We start from the raw sequence: 19,089 nt of genomic DNA on the forward strand, positions 1-19,089 counted from the left end.
TTGTCTGCCTGTGTAACTGCGGATCCGCGGAGAGGTTGGCCTGCGTGTATATACTTTGACGATCGTGCTGTCCGAATAGACGGAAAGGACTTGTGTCCATGTTGACGTGATTTGATTCCGACCTCTCCTTCCTGTAGCATTTGAATGTCAAGCTGTAGTAGCTTCGGCTCATATAGTGTGGCTTCCTGTCATATCGTGCAGACCATTAGGACTAATTTTTGAGATTACGTTCAAGAAAAAGCTAAGTCTCATACACAAATAGCTTGGTCTATCAATATATAACTAGATTTTTTACTAGATATTTCTTTCTCGGCTTGTGAGCAAAGAAGGCCTCACTCAATTCTGTCGGGCTCAACTGAATCCTCCTGCCAACTTCCCCATTCTCTCGGAATCCCGACCTAAAAAGGAAAGACATGACTAAGCTACTTCCGGTCACTTCAAAAAGCTATATGCTTATGACTATTCTTCCTGAACGTTCAATTCACGTAATTACTAGGTCCTCGGGCCTCTTTTAAACCCTGTATTATTATGTGAGAAGTGGAAACAGGATGAGCGACGATGTTCTACGTGCTGTAAGCTACAGATCACATGACCTTCGATGGCTGAGATGAGAGAAAGGCTGATAATACTTAGTGTGATCTTTGCCATTCCAGAAAGGTGCGATGCGATAGACGCCTGCATTGCTCGAATTGCGCCGATGCTGGTGTAGAGTGTCGCCGTGCTCGGCCGGAGCGACCGGCTCGCGTGCAGAAGACATCAGTGTAGGTATAGAGAAAGTAGGAGATCCCAACATTCGCGGTTGACCAGATATCTAGCATCTCAACAATCGGGGAAAGATTGGTCAGATTGGAAAAAGCGATTTCTAAAACACAGGAGTAAGATGAAAAATATTACCAAATCAGCCTCATTGGTTTGTTGAAGCATACTGACTGCATTATCTAGCGCGACCACCACTTCTAGTCCAGCCAGCGGGTCTCATTCATTGGATGTGGATTATATTCCTAAGAGAAGAAAGTTGGATAATGTCGTCTATCAAAATGACACTCCCATGTCTCCTCATAGTAGCTGCGCCGTGGTGACGCCAGATGAGTCTACCCACCATGCAGAACATGCTAAGGTCATCATACAAAGCGAGCTTGATGGGAACGAGCGTATGAATCAGGAGCGACAGTCGATCCTGAAGTCGGCATTAGATTTCGTGAACTCAATGACACACGGACAAGCGTCGAATCTGAGTGAGAATGATATCTCAGTTGATTTCCCCCAAGATCATTGCTCAGAGATCATCGAATCTATCGCTCCAGCACCGGAATTATTTTATATGCTCATGAGAGGTAGGAACACAATCAGTGGTATTCATCAATTGATAGAAGTTTTCCACTAAAAATCATACAGAGCCAACTGTAACATCTGGAAGCCCCCATTACATCCAATGGCCTGACCATATTTCAGAGAAAACTCTGCGTATGATAGTCTCACTCTTTCTGAGAAGCAAAGACCAGAATCAGCTCTTCTACCAATACTGTATCTGTGTTTATGTGAAGGCAATTTTTCGACTCTACCATATGCCCAGGGGCTATAGGGATCCGATGATGAACGCACAGTTTCTTCAGTCAAAGAGGAGATATGAAGCCTGTGCACTTCACGCCCTTCGAAATCTCAATTTCCTAAACAGCCCATCTCTTCCTTTTATCCAGTCTTTAATATCTGCAGTATGTACATTATGGTGGGGAGGATTCTTTAACCACTATAACACAAGCTAACACAGCCTCACATCGCATAGGCATTCTTGATGCAATACCAAGGTAATATGAGCCAAGCCTGGGTTTATACTTCTTACGCCTCCCGCCTGATTACAGTCTTGAATTACCATGAAATTCGAGCACCGAACCGACACTCAGACTTCGATGAAGAGATCAACAGTTGTTTATATTGGTGCTTCTATCTTGATCGAACGCTGAGTTCCCTTCTCCATCGGCCTTTATCATTGCCCGAACTTCATATTTCGCCAAGAGATCTCGTCAGCGAAGAAGATAAACCTCTGCCACATATGCCATTAATTCGAATTCTTGTAGACCTAGCTCAGGTGCAGGGCGACCTTCTTAACTTGAAAAATTTGAAAGACACTCGCGAACTACTGTCCAGACATTCAAAGCTGCAAGACAGAATGAGTGCAATACACTCTTATTTGCAATCTGTAAGTAGATTTCGACACAACCCCCAGTCCTCTTCTCTGCGCTAACAGGATCAATACACAGAGTCGAAGCGCTGCTCCTGACTTGATCAGTGCTGACTGGATCGGTATGGAATTTTGTCATTTCGCTATTTTAGTAGACATTCTTCGATCACGATTGAGATATGCGTTTTCGCCCCTGACGCATCGGGAGTGTGTATCGTATTCCCGAAAATCCTTGAAGGCCTTGCAATATCTGCTGAACCATCTCACGGAAAGTCCGGGCTTTGTGGACCCGTACCCAACATTTCTTACATGGTAAGCTGGTTCCTTTAAGATTCACCCTTGTATCACTAACGAATTTGATTGATTTTCCAAGGACAATCTTTCTCTATCCACTAAGTCCCTTTTTCGTCCTCTTCTGTAACATCATCGGTGAGCTAGACATTGATGACTACAACCTCATCCAAGACATCACGCAAAGCCTGTCTCAATTCACAGCCAGTCCCTATATTGTTAAGTTGCTCAAACTTCTGGACTCCCTCCAGCACCTTTGCGAGCCCTTGGTTCACGCTAAGCAGCATTTATGCCCGCAAAGTAGCGTTGCACCGTGGTACCCGATTACAGCTGGTGAAATGCTAGAACCAATTACTGTGACTGACACAGGTCCTGAGATGGGAAAATCGTATATGACTCCTGCAGTCGAATTGAATGCCCAGCAGACACAGCCTCTCGGCAGTACATCACAACTCCATGCTGATGAGCTTATGTGGCACTTGTTTAATAGCCAGCCGTCACTGGAGTGGTTCGAGTCGGATCTTACGTCTTTTGAGCCAAATTGAATAGAAATGAAACCCAACTCCTATGTCAAATCTCAGCCCTTCATCCTGGCGCGATATCGTTATCGACGTGAATTATAGAGTGATTCGAGTATTGTAGTATACTTCGATTGGCCTTTTCTACGATATAGTCGATTCTATCTGAAGTATCAGGTCCCCACTCGGAGGTGGAGGGAACTGGGTTGGTAAGCGGATAGGTTCGCGGAAAGGAGGCAATCGAAAGACCGAGACCGAGGGCTCCGAACCAAGTTGGCATAGCTTCAATCTAGGTGGATCTGCACATTGCTTTAAATCTCGAGCGGCCTCTAGACATTGGATGTATTGAAATTATCGGGGCTCTCTTATATTGTTTAACCCGACGCGATCAAACAACGCAGTTAACATCTACCCTACTGTGACCGTGGAGGTAGCGCCCCTTGGGTTGGGCGGGACATTTTTCCGTCCTCTTGCTAATAATGCTCATAGAGATTCTTCCGGCTATGGGTCCTATACTTCACCGTCTCGCCCGAACAGCCCAAGTGGCTGCTCTCGGGGGCACAGCTGGCCTGAGCTCCTTCTTTATTTACACACGGAAAGATGAATTGGTTCCAATCGAACCAACAGATCGTATATTCAGAATTGTCCGCGAGCAGAACTGGAATCCTCATGGGAATCCCTTCACTCAAGACTTCTTCGTCCGACGTGTCCCGCTGAACCAGATACGCCCCGAACTTCGAGACCAACCGGACAAGCTGACAGATGCGTTTTGTGCGGGCGTATGGAGTAACTGGGGTAAGATCAATACTCCCTAGTCATCTCATTGTTAGGCAAAAAGAATCATTGGTCTCATTTGGGGAATCTACAGGCTTCTTTCTCCAACGAACTCTCTTGAATGCGCTAGCTCGGAATCCTTCCAATGAAAAACACCTTTGGACTCGCGAGGATTTTATGTCGTCAACCTACGAGCCTGGGACCCTAATGGCAGATTCATTCGAGGTGCTGGAGAAGACAGATGGTCGTATTGTCATTCGAGGCGGTGATCATCCCTCAAAAAGGGATACGCGCCCAATGGACGCCATTCTAGAGTTGACAAGTGTTATGAAAGAGGATCAGACTATCGAATTCGGATTCAAGTCCCTCTTTTATACCGGCGACACCAAGACCGGACAGCCCCCGATGCCATGGCCTGTGGTTTGGCTCCACTTGCAGTATGCTAAGCTATTACTAGAATCTGGGATCTCGAATACAACTATATGAATGGTTGGCATTGGAGGCATATGCGATGAGCATGATCTGTACACTATGATTTGAAATCAAAAATTCTACTCAGCAACCTCGTTCAGAGATGTCATATTCATACGTGTGTCCTGTACATTACAAACAAAAATCAAGTAAGTGTTACTTAACCACCACTGTAAACCAGAAGGTTTCCCCTTCCATTGAAACGCCAGGACCCGAGGTCTTAACGACAATGAAGCCAGTCCACAAAAGAACGCAGGTGCCGATCCAGGTTGATGCGTACAACGTATTCCGAAATGCAGAATCGCAGGATTTACAACCAGAGGCATACTTTCCCACTCGCTGTTCCACCTACAACCCAGTTCTTGCTCCGATGGAAGACGGCTACGGCGGGAACAGCAGTAATGCCATCGCCGCCAAGTTGGGCCAGCTGATCACCAGAGGCACTGTAGATATCAACAAAACGGTTCATGTTTCCGATACAGAACCGTTGTATGTGAGATTGAGGGTTCAGTTGCCACTGCGGGCGAAGACTAGACAACCCCATCGTTAGAACAAAGTAATTTGAAATGGAAATAAGACGGGCAAAGTCCTAGCCACTTACATCGTCACCCAACGGCCCGTCTGGCAGTTATGCCTAACGACAGTATCAGGTCGGAACTCCTTATCCGATAGATTATGGCCTGGTTTCCAGGACGACATGCCCTTGGCACCAACATCATAAATCTTCAAAGTGTCGTCATAAGAAGACGTAGCGATATGGCCAGCAGCATTGAATGCTGCATGTGACACAGAAAGGCGGCTCTCATGTTCAGCAACCGGCACTGGGTCGTCAAAGGAGAGCTTCCGCAGATCCCACAGACGCATGAAACGATCCAAGCTTGCAGTAGCAAGGTAATGTGGCTGCGACGGACACAGTGTAAATCCGCCGATTTTCTTCTCTGAAAGCTGCCATTGAGAAACAGTGGACTCTGACAGAGAAGTGCGCATATCATAACGACCAAAGGCACCGTTCAAAGTAGTCCAGTACAATGTATGCGGGTCATCAGCCGCCATGTCAACACCGGACAAAGCTTCGTCAATCTTGGTCGATTTGGGTGCGAACTTTTCCACCGATTTCGTCTTCTCCAGATCCAACTCACGAATTGAGCTATCGTAACTTGCAGTATACAGGCGAGTTGGGTTCAAAGGATGAATAGTCATAGCGGAAATCGTGCGAGTGTGAGGTTTGAGGGTAGTTAGAACTGGGTCTGGATCGTCTTCCTCGTCATCTTCACCGACTTCTGGCTTGTTTTGTGAGGCATCAAAAACGCCAAGATGTCCCATTTTATCACCCGCAAAGATGAGTGGCTTTGATTCGGAGGGATGGAAGGTCATGGCGTACACTCTCTCGGGGGTAATCTTGATTCCTAGGTTTTACAGGTCCCGGTTAATTCTTGCCCATGAGGAGTTTCGAAATTGAAATCGGCTTCTTACTCTGAGGATCCCATTCTTCCCATAGACTCAAGCCATTCATCTCCTCCCGCAGAGCCTTTAAGTCCTTGTCTGTTGTCTTCTGGATCTCGTCGTCGCCGAAAGTTCTTACATATGGCTCTGCCACACCCTTGTTCACCACATCCACACCAATCAAGCCCTCATCAGTAATTTTTTGGCCTGCGATAAACATATCATTTGCAGTAAAAGAGTCTGTGCGACGCAGCTTCTTCGCTCGCTCAACTTCTTTAGCAGCTTCGTACAGTTCCTCGGCTTTGCGCTTTGCGACTTCGCTCTCAGCCGCGATTCCTCTCAAACGAGATGACTGGCGTCGAGGCAGTGGCGAGTCCTCTTCCTCCTTGATTCGCTTAGGAGCCGCCTTTTTCTTCGACTTCGTGGCACTGGAGCCAGGAGTCTTGGGTGAGTTGAAAAGACTAGCCGATTGGACTCCAAGCGACATCTGCTTCAAGAGCGCATCGCGCTCGGCGATATTAGCCAAGCGCTGCTGTTCAAGGCTATCCATGGCGCCTGCAGTCACAGTTCGTCGATGGAAAGAATATTGGAAAAGAATGTCAAGCGCAAGTGCTGTTCAGTTCTGAGTAGTTGCGCGAGGAACGCGTGCGATGAAAACGCGAAGTCACGTGGGGCCATATGGAAAAAGAGCCGGAGTCAACTCATTTTGCTTTCAGTTCCGGCGCAACGCCTCGGGGAGCAATGGCGACCAATATTTCCCGCGCATTCTTTCTGTCGGCGACTTCCAGTTCCTTGGCCCCTTTCCTCTACCAAACGCGCACCCTTGCACCGATATCCCACTCACTGCGCGGAGCGCTACCGGCGCATTTCCATCACCATTATACCTGCCAACACAATGGCTCCAATGATACTGAAGCAACTGAGAGCGACCACTCGCATGAGAGCGATCATTCGAGTCAGGGTCACTCATCCGAGGAAGGTCGATCATCAAGCCGTCTGAACGATTCTCCCCCTTCGTCACCCCGGAGAAGCTATTTGCAGCATCGCGCTGCGTCGCTTTCTCCTCTGAAAACCGAGAACAAAAGCCCACCTTTGTCAAGGCGTATAAACAAGGTCACTGGCCAGGAGCGAAAGGCTTTCGGAGAGCTATTGGGACAACTTGGTATCAGCCACGAAATCAGCAGTGCAGATTCGAAGGCAGCGAAATCGCACGGCTCATCGGACGAGGGGGATCCGAATGATATAAGCGAGTTGGTTGCAATTTTTGGTTCCATCCTTGAGGATGCACAGTCTAAGAAGACTTCTAAGCAACCCAAGTTTGCATCACATCAAAGACCCGGTGCATGGGACAGTTCCGCGGATATACCTGAGGAGTTTGATGAGGAAGATGACTCTCCAGGCCAGGTCACAATTCGTATAAGCGATCTCGGCTACACAGAGCCAGCTTCAGCCACTAGCATCGAGCGAGAGATCTCTATACAAGAAGCGATTGACATTGTTGTCCAGAAAGAGTCTGAAAAGATCGAGTTTGCGCTGTTCCAGGCAATTGAGGAAGGGAAAGGTGATATAGGGCTGTGGGAAGTGTGCAAGGAACGCATTTTCTCAGTACTAAAGCATCTGGATCAGTCGGCATCAATCACCATGTCTGGCGAGGAGTTTTCCATAAGTCAATCCGGAGGGAATAAGGCAGATACCGCTACTCCTTCACCTGGGCCTCTCAGGGTCCCACCTACAGTGCCAATTGGTCCAGTGGTTGCCACCCTTTACCCAAAGACCCTGCTTGTTGCTTTTCGTTTGCTGAATACGCACTTTCCCAGCTCACAGCTCATCGGCCAGTTTCGAACCACGATCAAGGAACAAGGAAAGACCTCTGCATTTCTCGGATCATCACGGGCTCTGTATGACGAGATGATCTATTTCTACTGGCGTGGCTGCAATGATCTTCCAGGTGTCGTTTCTTTGCTTCGCGAAATGGAAGTGACCGGTCTCACTCCGAGTTATAAAACCCGAAAGCTACTGCAATCAATTGCCACCCGGCGCCAGCGGGACCTCGATCCGCGGCGCCAGTCCAAACTGGGCAAAGAGTCATTCTGGGATTTCGCACCCAATAAAGAGGCATTTGAGGAGCTTTCTGGTCCTGGCGGTTGGCTGGACAAACTGCAGATCCGTTCACGAGAGTCCCGAGGTCAGCAGAAGCTTCCATCTGCTCGACGGTAAAAATAGAAACCCCGTTTAATGATGCGCGCTGGCGTGCGCTTGTATAATAAATTTTCTTCACATTGCATCAAAAGCGTTTTTTTTTTTTTTGGAAATATCGCAACTTAATTAAACATGAAGCAAATTGTGTTTTGTTTTTGTATTATTGCATCTGAATGCGAGTTTCTCGTTGTATTCGTGTATCTTGAAAGAGAACCATATCTACATTGTGGTACACTACCGAACTCACGCTTCTTCTCCCGCTCCCCGAAGGACCGATTCACCTTTCCTGGAGTGTCTAGTGTGAATTTATCGCTGGTAGATACCCCAGAATCGCTCAGCGCTGAAAGTGTACCTATTGTCCTGCTTCCAGAGGTCATCAAAGGCAGTAAAGAGCACGAGATCGTCCCCCCGATGCGCAAAACTGCGCCGGATACTCTCAATGGCAACACGTTGGTTCTCCTCCGAGGGAACGGCAGCACCATTCGCTTGGCCAGCGTGCGGCCATCCAGATTCCGTAATGATAGTGCGTTTCCCACCTGCCACTTGAGAGACCGCGTGGGCTTGTTCAAGTGCATACGGTCCTGCATCATGGGGCTGCTGATTGGCATCGAAAAAGGCGTGGCAGTTGGCAGCGCAGTAATCTGATGCATGACATAGTTCTGGGTGCTTGAGAAGGACGGAAAACGTGTCGACGGTGACTACGGGTCCTCGATATCCCTGTGCACGCAACGCAGTTCGAGCTTGATTCACAGCGCCAGTCACTTCCGCGGGCGAACTGATACCACCATTGACGAGCTCGTTGCCAATGGCGATGGTGTGAAACACGGACCAGTCCTTTGTTCCGTCGGGGAGGGTCGCCGCTTCATTGAAAGCCTTCAGGCTTGCAGGGAAATCTGTTAGGTCGTAGACTCCTGCAAAAACCTGCATCTTGTGTTGTCGGGCAGCGATGGCAACAGTCTTCGTCTGATCGCAGTCTGTGCCGTAGATTCGAACAAAAGCATACCCCGATAGCTTGTCGAGGTCTTTGTTGACTTCGGCTTGGGTCTTGCAGCTTCTATCTGCGTTATATGGCGAGTATGAAATTCCAAATCGGCGTTGCTGGTCCTCATGATGGTCAGGATGTGGCGGTTGATCTGGATGAGGATGATGAGCATTGGGTTGCGGTTTTTTCTGTAATCTGTCGGCGGAAGGACTTTTGTTCGGGGATGTGTTGTCCTCTAGTAAATCGGATTGTGAAGGCATGGGAGTAGCAAGAGACATCGCCGATTCTGAGGTCAATTTCGATAGGTGAGTGGGGATGGTCGTAGCGGACTTATATGCTATATCAACAACCACTCATAAAATGGCATCCTTGGCCATAGAACAGGATACTTTGTCAACTAACATTGCCAACCAGCGCCGGTGTCACAGTGGCGTGGGTAGTTTCGGTGCTAAGCAGGTCTCCATCTTCATTCACCCAGACGACAACCTCTGCGACAGACCGCGCCTGGGAAGAGTCATGTAGCTCGCCGAGACAATGGTCAGGGCCTACGAAGCAGTCAGTCTGGCAAGTCTGATTCATCTCAATCAAAAGTATCTCACCCTGGAACTCAGCGTGAGCACCGCATGCAACAAACAAGGCCACGAGCGCCTGAGCAAGGCGCCTCATCGCAAATCGACTCCCTGGGCGTGAACGCGTCCAAACCCTCGAAACTAAAAAGTAGGGTTAGTAAATCGCGACTCGGAGAGACCTCAAAACTCCGCCCTGCACACCGAGGGAGCAGGCACTGGTGCAGATCAGCCGAATTATATTCATCCCCGTGGTCAGAGCCACCATGAGAGGCCGTGGCACCATAGTAGGTAAATGAAGGGGTATCCAGGCATAGCTATTCACTGTGGGGTGACATGGGGAATGAGATCAGGGCCCAGGTCTTTCACGGTTTCGCCCCTTGGAAGCATAATCCAAGAATATTGAGAGGTCGGCACTGAGTATTCATTTGTGCGGATCAACTTGCGAAAAGATCTCGCGGTCAAGGAGTCCAGGAGGCAAGATCCCTGTCGAAAGTTGGCGGGGAATGCTCCTAAGGTGACTATAGGCTCTATGGAATGCGAGGTTCATTCCGGCCTTGTTGCGCCGGGATTCGTACCCTTCAAGTTAGCTCAAACGCCAAGGTACGTAAGCGAAGCAGAATGTACGATAGAAGAACATTAGTTGCATGTCACATTATGCCCAGTTGGAAGGGGGCAAGGGAGCTTGCCAGGCCCGAATCAGTGGACGTTCCAGGTCTCAATCCTCTTGAATCAAGACTCGCCTCCAAACCATAGAAGAATACAGCCCTTAAATAAATTTCAGAACAGTGATGAATCATGAATAAAACTTGTGAAAGGAAAGTATGGGAAATGAAATTCAGTACAGCTCTAAGCTATACCGAAAGTAGAAATAGTATTAAACAATCTAGACCATGCACCGGTAGAGTATGATACTGTCCCCGAAAAGGTAGAAATAATAGGAGCAATGGGGAGCAGTGCTGTACAAAGCGAGGTAGCAATAGTGATGCATATCAACAAGCAGCTTAGCAATACAATGAAGGAAGTGTCGGGTCAGGGCATTAGGGCGTAGGGTAGAGGGTTGAAGAGGAAACCAGGTGGTGGAGTGGGGATAAATCCCAGAAGTGTGGGTCATTTGAGCATGAGGAGTCATTGAAAAGAAACTTTTGGTTCTTCATTTCTTCTTGCTCATCACCTTTGTGATGGCGTGCCGGATGATGGTGCCGGCTTTCTCGAGCTCTTTCTTGGTCAAGCCGGTCGTAACGCAAACCTTGAGTGCGGCAGGGACAACTTGACTAGGCTGGAAGTTATCCTCCAAAGTCTTAAGACGGGTGATCAAGACTCCGTTGGCAAGGCACTAGATGAATTAACATGGGTAAGCAAACTACGAGAATTTGAGGGGAGACGGAATTCGATACGTACCTCATCGACAATATCCTGGAGTAGGAATTGTTGATCAACGTAGGTGAGTTTCTTCGAAGCCACAACTTCAGGCTTGATGACCAGCAGGAGTACTGGGTTCTCTACAGCACTGGTGCAGTACACCCAGTCGCTGCGAGGATCCAGCTGAGCACGCATAACCTTAATAGACTCTCGGAGCTGCGACACAGTCTCAGGGCTGTTCTGGAGGATGTTTATCGTAGCACTAGCGGTAGTAGAAAGGAGAGCAGGAAGCGCAGCAGAGAAGGTGTATGCAGAAGCCGAGATACGTTGGTGGTGCACGATCTCCTCAGACCCAGCACAGAAACCACCACCTGCTACAAGTGGGCCAGCCAGTGACCCGACAATCATGTCAACTTCAGCCGCGTCAACGTTCTGGTGCTCGGTAATACCGCGGCCAGTGCGACCAAGGACACCGAATGACCATGTCTCGTCCAGAATCAGGCGAAATTTGTATCTTAGGCGCAGCTCGATCTACACCATCAATTAGTATCGCAGTCGCTCCAAGACCATCAGCAACCGGGTAGTTCTCACAATCTTGGGCAAGTCCACCATATCACCATAGGACTCAAAGAGACCCTCGGTGATGATAAATCTCCGAGTCAACGGCTTGCGCGCCTGTTCCTTGGTCACCTTCGCGAGAACCCGCTCCAGGTCTTCCATATCATTGTGCTCATACCACCGAACAGTACTTCGTGAAATTTGGATACCCCTCCGGATAGCAAAGCTCACGCCTTTATCGGCCACAATAATGTCTCCGCGCTTCGAGAACGCCGGGATGACACTGGAGATAGTCGAGAATGCCTGGGAGTATATGATGCAAGCCGCCGTTCCCAAGAAAGAAGCAACATCGGCCTCAGTCTTCAGATGGACATCCTGGGTGCCGTAGAAACCACGAGGCCCACAAGGTCCAACGCCATAGTTCCGGAGTGTCTGAATGGCTTTTTCTTTGAGAGCTTCGTTCGTGTTGAAGTTATAGAAGTTGTAGGAGCCGAGGTTTGTGACAGTACGGCCATTCGCGAGCTTGGATTTGGGACCAACAGGGCTGTGTCACGCGAGGATCGTTTAGTAAGGTGGTTGGCAAACAAAGAGAGCCCCGTGTGCATAAAAGCCAAGTATAAAAAGGAAGATGGACTTACCCCACGATCACAGTCCTTTTATCAACTTCCATTTCTTCCAAAGTACTGGGCTTGGCAACAAGAGGCTCAGGGGTCCATTCATCCACGAGGTCATCGATCTCATCCTCGGACAAGGGCACGACGCCGGGCTTCGTCGAATATTTCGGGGCGAGTAGGTAGCGCACGGCGAACAAGAATAAAAAAAGCTCCACAGCTGACCGAATTGGATCATCCTGATAACTCGATTTAACGTAGCGAAGAAAAATGGCGGATCCGGGGACACGATGAAACAAGTTCGCGAGTTCGTGTAGGTACTCGGACAGGAGACGCTGTGTCTCCTGGAAATCCATGACGTTTATAATCAGGAGCGCTCGTAGCGCAAGAACACCAACCAGAGGAATTCCAGCAACAGAAGGGATTGAAAGGCCACTGGCAGGATAGATTCGAGGAAATGGTTTATTAGACCCTCGGGGGGTCGCGGACAAGGTGAAACGGCCCCGACACGTGATTCCCACGTGACTGTGACCAGGAGCGACAAGTCAAGAGCAGTGAATGGTTTGTCTACAGATCAAGCACCTCGAAAAGGGAATGATACGAGTTGGATGGAAAAGGATAATAGGTCCACTTATTATATAATGAAGCAATGCAGATTGTATTCCGTGAGTGTTTAAGGTGAAGAAAAGCTATGAGAGTAGTAAACGAAGGTAAACCCACCAGGGCGATGAGAACCACTCGAGATACAAGTCATTCCACACAAGCCATTAAGATCAACAAGTACGCCAGTGATTTCAAGAGAATGCAGCGAATTGAAGGAGAAAAACACGAAATATGGGGATGAAAAGAGAAGAAACAAACAAAAAGCTTTGTACAGGCCATTTTCATACAGGGTCGATTGAGTCTCTTCAGAACATACGGAAGAAGTTGTATGAGCCGCCAGTGGGTGTGACAGCAGCATGAGTTGAGTAGCCTTGAGGCAAGTGACTACCAGTGTAGTAGGACTTGGTATCGTTCAGGCCGTGGTCAAGGGGTTGCAGAAGATACATGCTGTTGCCCTGCTTCACACCAATGGCATCGTAGAGCGTTTTCCGGATTCCCTCGTCGAGATCCATGTTGCGCACGATGATCGGTGCCGCGATCAGTACAATGAAAAGAACGAGCATGACGAAGTAGAGAATGGCAAAACGGATCACACGTCTCTTGCGCAGCTTGGACTGCTTGAGAGAGTAGATCGGAGGACGAATTTGACGACTAGAGGACAAAGTCAGTAATGTATCGAAAGAAGTCACGGGGAGAACAAAAACACATACCTGGGACGGAGCCAGAAGAGTAGAACCGAGTGGAACTTGTCGGCATAGGGAACTGCGAGGAAAGGAAGCATGAAAAAGAGGATGAAGTGGCCAAGAACGAAGTCGCCCGCGAAGTATCCCAATTCGGTGATCTTGCAAAGGAACTCACGACCTGGTTGGGACAGCGAATGCCAGCCCATGTTGTACCATTTTCCAGTCCACCAAGCGATGTTGGACTGATCATGTTTGAATTCACGAGTCAGAGCCAAGGCGATGATGAGCTTGTAGATAAAACGCTGGAGAGCCATCATTGCAATCATGCCGGACACAGTACGAGCCCAGTTGAAGGACTCGAGGACAAACAGAACCTCGAAGAAGACAATGAGGACAATAACAGCAATGGCGTGGGCGATGGCGGCCAGAACTGCACCGAACTTCTTGCAGCACAGGCTGAAGATAGGACCCATACAACAAGCCATACCGAAGAACATACCAGCGACACCAGCGTTGATACCAATCGGTGCAAATGCGACGAGGGCAATGCGCGCAATGGCGTCCGCGGCATACTTATCGTCGTTGCTGAACATAGTTCGAGAGTTGATGTACAGGTACGGGATGAAAGTCACAGCGACCACAACCAGAGGGGCGACGATTTCACTGAAGAAAATGTTGGTAATGCGAGCACGGGGCACATCTCCGGATCCCTTCTCTGAGGGAACACCGAGAAGCTTCTTCTTATAACCAGTGATGCGAGTACGAGAAAGACGGCAGAATCCAATCCAAGAGGAGGCGTGAGACCGAGAGTTACCACGCGAGAGCCAGCGGAGGTAATCCCGGTAGTCAATGAAGAAGTCATTCCAGGCGAACTGGTGGGGGTTGAAGAGGAAGGGAGAGATGATCAGGGCAAGCAAGGAAACCCAGAACCAAATTAAAGCGGGAGTCCACACAGTACTCGTGGCGAACAGCAGCATCAGAAGCAGACGAGCACCAGCATAGATCGAGGGTGCGGCGAAACGGGAATACAGAACACCAAAGGGAATACGGGCAGTTGCGAAACCACGACCAGTACCAATATAGCGGGCGCCACCTAATGACAGGTTCTGGTGCACAGCGTGGGCGTAAATCTGGCAAACGAACACCTCAAACATGAAGGAGAAGGAACCAAAGTGCTTCGCCAGACGGGTGGCCATACGCCAGACACCACGCTCAGTCAGTTCCTGGACGGCGAGGGGAACCAACGAGATGAAGAACACGATGAAAATCGAGATAACACAACGGTTGACCCAGTTAATGATTGGATGAAGATCAGCACAGTAGGTTGGCAGGAGGGGATCCGTGATGGGCAGGTCAGAGTTGTAGCGACAAATGATAGTCTCGTGCTTCAGAGCACCCAAGTTGATCAACACAATCATGAACATCTGCACAGAAAGCATAATGAACATGTTGTTCAAGTGGAAACCGGGATGGGCGTAGTAGAAAGACAAGAAGCGGTCGAGAGGCAGTTGGGTACCGAGGTAATAGTATTCACGAGAAAGCATCTGCTCACCCATACCGGTACCAATCTTGGTAGTGAAGTTCAAAATGGAACCGAAACCCAAATCACGACCCTTACCACACTGGAAGTATTCACAGTGCTTGATGCGACCACCTCGGAGAATAGCGTTCATACCGGCATAGATATCCTCGTTCAGGTGGAGACCCTTCTGGGCCTTGGACACACCACCACGTGTGGTCATGAAGGTAGCATTCAGGAAATCAGGGTGACCATAATGCAGCTTACCGCCGATCTGAGCCAGAGTACGGGCGAACAGAGTACCGAATGTTTGTTCCTTCGAGGCCGCAACGTCACCGAGCATGCCAATGTTCTCAGAGAAAATGTATTCACGGGCACCGAGAATGGCAACTGGATTGGACTCAGGCGAGGGAATACCAGGCGTGTAAGGCGAAACATTGTCAGTGGTCAGCTCTTCAAACTCAGCCAATACACTGCGGATCTTCAAGCACTCTTCGAGATAGTTGTCTTGGTTGGCATCAATAAGTTGAATGTATTCACCGCGGTAGAAGATGATGGAGTGGTTCTGGTTGTCGGATTTTCCGTCACCGAGGATGGGGTTACCGGACAGCTGAATGCGGAACTTGGGCTTGCGCATGCCGTTCTCCAGGAGTTCACAGTGACCGTCAATCAAAGAAGAGTATAGGCGAGGCTCATCACCCTCGTTCTCTGGGGCCTCCTCATCAAGATACGCAATTTGGAGGTCAGGGTAGGCGCGGAGAAGGAACTCAGTGTTCTCACGCTCGTCCTTGTTGAACTTCGCGTAACGCTGCATAGAGACACAAATACGGAACTTGCGGCGGGCCATGCGTTCGAGCTCACGTTCGAGCTTTTCGGAGTTTCCACCAAACATCTGAACAACTTCAGGGTTCTCAACACGGTACAGAAGCTTGATGGCACGACTATAGTTCATGAAGCCAGAGACGGTACGGTAAAGAGTCTGGGAACGAAGCGAAGCCCAGATACGGGTACGGAGGGTGTACTCGGGAGCAGCAGACTTGAAACCAATGCAGTAGAAAGGAAGATCATCGATCTTGCTCTTGGCAGCATCCTTCTCTCCTTTCTCGCCATATTCGCCATTGAATTGAGAGGTCTCGTCCGCCAGAATCTTGGTGTCCTTGACGAAACAATCCCACTCATGAGGGTGGAGTTGCTTCAGATATTCCAGCAGGGTAACACGGGAGTAGGGCTCGTCCTCACGAATGATTTCTCGAAGAGACAGGAGAATCTTCTCACCGTAGTGAGGAATCAGAACACTGAAAGTGGGCATGTTATCCACCGGCAGAGGCTCAGGCATGGGAGTGGACAGAGACTGGGCGAAGAAGGAGATACGGCGTTCAGCCTCGCTGCCAGCAGGGAAAAACTCCGTCTTGAAAGACTGATCTTCTTGTGAGACGAAGAAAGTAGGCGCACGTAAAGTGCGCTTGCCTTCCTGCTCGGAGGGAACCTGGTGGTAGAGGAGCTTCTGCACATGGTCGATGGCAAGCAGGTGCTCACGGTACATGGAAATGATGATGGCATTCCACACCTGAGAAATGAGGACCTTAGGCTTGTACTTGATTTCCATGTCGGTGGTTGCGAGGACCTTGGAGTAGATACGCTTGGGAAGACGGGAGAAGATGTTTCTCCACGGAGACCAAATCGAGACACCAAGATAAAACGAGCGGGCCACCGAGAAGATGGTGTTGCAGATAATGTACCACAGATAACTGTCAAGGAAGAACAGCGTCAAGTCCATGAAAAACATGAGACCGAGGAGAATCTGAGGTTGCTTGTGGCACAAAATGTTGCCCACGTATTTAACACCAGTGCACTCGTAGATTGTCATGGGAGACAAGATGCGGATAGGATCCTTGAACGACAGAGTCAGGAAGAAGTAAGACTCTGCAAGCTTGGCACCGAAAACGCAAACCCATAGGCCGTACGACATCCACATGTCATTGCCCTGAAGACGAGGGAAACTTGCTGTGAAAGTCTGGCTGGCCACATACTGACGACCATTCTTCTTCATGTAGCTACCAAACAGCGCACCCAAAGGCTGAATTGCGAAGAATGTGGCAGTAAGAAGGGCAATGACGAAGTGAACGATACCAAGGGCAAGGCCAACCGGCTTTTGAACACTCTCGCTTCCGAGGTCAGACAGAAAGCCGAAAATAATAACACCGGGAACGAGGTTGACGACGAAGACGGCGAGAAGGAAGAAGAAACGCTTGCGCAGATGCTGAGCACCAGCCCAGCGACGTGGAACATACAACCACTCGCAAATGGTCGCGAAGATTTGAATGAAGGCAGCAAGTGCACCACCAAAACCAACAGCAGCCAAGTACTTGGCGGTGGAGGGCTTGTTGTCCCATTGCTGCTGGTAGTTGGGAGTATACAGAGTCGGGGCGTTGTAAGCAGTGAAGAACCAGAAAGAGCACAAGTGAATCACCCAAATACGGTTGAAGTTGGTAACCATGTGGAACCAAGAACGTGTCTCTTTGTAGGTCTTGAAGAACGCCTTCTTCCACAGGACATCCTTCAGCTTTGGCCAACGCTGGGCAGGGGGAATATCTACTAGCCGGGTCTTATCCTCAAAGCTGATGCGCTCAATGCCTTCGGGGTACCAAAAGAGCTGGTTCATGTCGTCATAACCGATAATTTGGTTGTGGTCACGCTCGCGGCGGACATACTTGCCGTCGGAGATCTCGTAACCTTGGTCACGGCAGAACTGATAGAGGGGGTGATGATTTCATTGAGGTAAGTGAATTCCTCAACAGGCTCTGTGCGATTTTGGCATTCGGGGGAGACATAGTAGTCGTCGGCGCACTTGAAAATGAAACAGATACACTCAGGCAAAAAGCGAACCTGGTTTGCTTCACCCCAAATGAGCAGATACAGTGCGATTTGCCGCGCACGATCATGCTGAGACATGCGGTTCATGCGAGACTTCCATCGGTATTCTGCAGCCTCCAGGCTGTTGTCACCCTCCAGGGCCTCAAGAGTCTCCTCCTCGTTCTCGGGGTTCTGCTGGGCAGCCTTCTTGGCAGCCTTGCGAGCCTTCCGGGTCTTGCGATCCGCCTTGCCCAACTTCATGTTTGCAAATCCAACTGCGTCATCAAGGTCAAGGTGGGCCGCAAAGTACCAGCGGCGGTAGTTGGCATTGTGGCCACCAATGTAGTCAGCGTGCAAGGAGAGCAAAGCCTGGTTGGGAGTCATACGGGACGCCCTCGAGTCAAGCAGGGTCATCATATGGTCGTACATGTTCCGCATGCTATCCCGCTGGAAACCGAACTTGTTTACCAGGTCGAGGAAAATGTCCTCTAGCTCCTCCTTGGATAGTGGAATCTGGGCATCCGAGGTCCAGGCAGGGTAGGGTTCCCGCGAACGCTGGCCAGCCGGCAACGCGTTTCCATAGTCCATACCATAGACCGGGGTGGATGCACCCGATGACCGGTTACCACCGTAAGAGACCTGGGAGGAGGGCGGGCGATAGCCATAGCCACCACGGCCATACTGGCTGTCGGTGTAGCTATTATAACGCTCATCTCCGCGGCCATAATAGTCCATATCAGCAGCACGGGCCGTTTCCGACCTCATGGTGAAATCGCTAAAGGTCTCGGAATCCTCTTCGGAATCATGGCCACGTCGTCCCCGGCCATAGCCGGCCTGGCCCGCATCATAGTACTGGTCAGCGTAGTACTCATCCTGCTGGTGACCGGCGTCATAGTATCCGCCATCGGCATACCCATGACCACCGGCATCCTGGGCGTAGTGTTGACCTTGAGCGTTCCTGAAGATTCACTGTCAGCGGTGTATCCCGACGATTTCTAGTTCCAGGAGTTTGTGCATACCCGCCGTGGTCGTAATAGCCATCGCCATATTCCTGGTTGTCATAGTACCCCTGTTGGTGCTCATCCTGATAGTAGGAGTCGCCATGACCTGCCGGGTGGCCGTAGCCATCATCATAATGGCCTTGCTGGTAGCCCGACATGACGAAAGAGTCGCAATCGATCGCTGAATTCGAGCTCTGGAAGAAAACGCACGCCCAATCAGTCCACTGCGAGGCTAGAGCCTCCACGGCATTTGTCGTTTCGACGGAACTGATAGTGAAACCGGGTTGTCGGGGGTGGGAAGACAGGAGGGAGGTGCTTACCTCAATCGCGACCCGTCACAGTATTAGCTATTGAAGTTGAAAGGGGTTGAGTGGTTGGATTGAAATTATGGCAGCATCGACAAAGAACGAATGGCGTAGAAATCCGTAACGGCGTAGGGCGAAGAAAAAGGGAAGCCGAGCTAACACGAAGATCCC

At 49.7% G+C, this 19,089-nt stretch overlaps 7 protein-coding genes across 7 annotated transcripts; 3 read left to right on the forward strand and 4 right to left on the reverse strand.

Annotated features, from left to right (window-relative positions):
• Positions 1-943: 943 nt before the first annotated feature.
• N7462_007937 (fungal specific transcription factor domain-containing protein) lies at positions 944-3,015 on the forward strand (the record flags this gene model as incomplete). The annotated part of the gene is made up of 5 exons (XM_057079655.1): positions 944-1,334; positions 1,396-1,712; positions 1,784-2,197; positions 2,259-2,491; positions 2,553-3,015. Coding segments are annotated over 5 exons (1,818 nt in total), but the record flags the coding sequence as incomplete, so codon positions are not given.
• A 464-nt stretch (positions 3,016-3,479) lies between these two features.
• Positions 3,480-4,248, forward strand: N7462_007938 (uncharacterized protein; the record flags this gene model as incomplete). Its single annotated transcript, XM_057079656.1, has 2 exons — positions 3,480-3,783; positions 3,857-4,248. Coding segments are annotated over 2 exons (696 nt in total), but the record flags the coding sequence as incomplete, so codon positions are not given.
• Positions 4,249-4,543: 295 nt separating this feature from the next.
• On the reverse strand, positions 4,544-6,226 carry N7462_007939 (WD domain protein; the record flags this gene model as incomplete). Its single annotated transcript, XM_057079657.1, has 3 exons — positions 4,544-4,763; positions 4,835-5,639; positions 5,707-6,226. 3 exons carry the CDS (start codon positions 6,224-6,226, stop codon positions 4,544-4,546), a joined length of 1,545 nt encoding a protein of 514 aa, XP_056932327.1.
• A 191-nt stretch (positions 6,227-6,417) lies between these two features.
• On the forward strand, positions 6,418-7,893 carry N7462_007940 (uncharacterized protein; the record flags this gene model as incomplete). The annotated part of the gene is made up of 1 exon (XM_057079658.1): positions 6,418-7,893. One exon carries the CDS (start codon positions 6,418-6,420, stop codon positions 7,891-7,893), a length of 1,476 nt encoding a protein of 491 aa, XP_056932328.1.
• A 288-nt stretch (positions 7,894-8,181) lies between these two features.
• On the reverse strand, positions 8,182-9,523 carry scw4 (putative cell wall glucanase (Scw4); the record flags this gene model as incomplete). The annotated part of the gene is made up of 3 exons (XM_057079659.1): positions 8,182-9,186; positions 9,260-9,402; positions 9,457-9,523. 3 exons carry the CDS (start codon positions 9,521-9,523, stop codon positions 8,182-8,184), a joined length of 1,215 nt encoding a protein of 404 aa, XP_056932329.1.
• Positions 9,524-10,576: 1,053 nt separating this feature from the next.
• On the reverse strand, positions 10,577-12,310 carry lcbA (serine C-palmitoyltransferase subunit lcbA; the record flags this gene model as incomplete). The annotated part of the gene is made up of 4 exons (XM_057079660.1): positions 10,577-10,759; positions 10,825-11,316; positions 11,377-11,887; positions 11,982-12,310. 4 exons carry the CDS (start codon positions 12,308-12,310, stop codon positions 10,577-10,579), a joined length of 1,515 nt encoding a protein of 504 aa, XP_056932330.1.
• Positions 12,311-12,862: 552 nt separating this feature from the next.
• Positions 12,863-18,771, reverse strand: N7462_007943 (1-3-beta-glucan synthase component FKS1; the record flags this gene model as incomplete). The annotated part of the gene is made up of 4 exons (XM_057079661.1): positions 12,863-13,208; positions 13,268-17,508; positions 17,556-18,570; positions 18,632-18,771. 4 exons carry the CDS (start codon positions 18,769-18,771, stop codon positions 12,863-12,865), a joined length of 5,742 nt encoding a protein of 1,913 aa, XP_056932331.1.
• Positions 18,772-19,089: the final 318 nt, after the last annotated feature.

This window comes from Penicillium macrosclerotiorum (assembly GCF_028827735.1).
Source record: "Penicillium macrosclerotiorum strain IBT 26536 chromosome Unknown utg000007l_segment0_segment0, whole genome shotgun sequence".
NCBI lineage: Eukaryota > Fungi > Ascomycota > Eurotiomycetes > Eurotiales > Aspergillaceae > Penicillium > Penicillium macrosclerotiorum.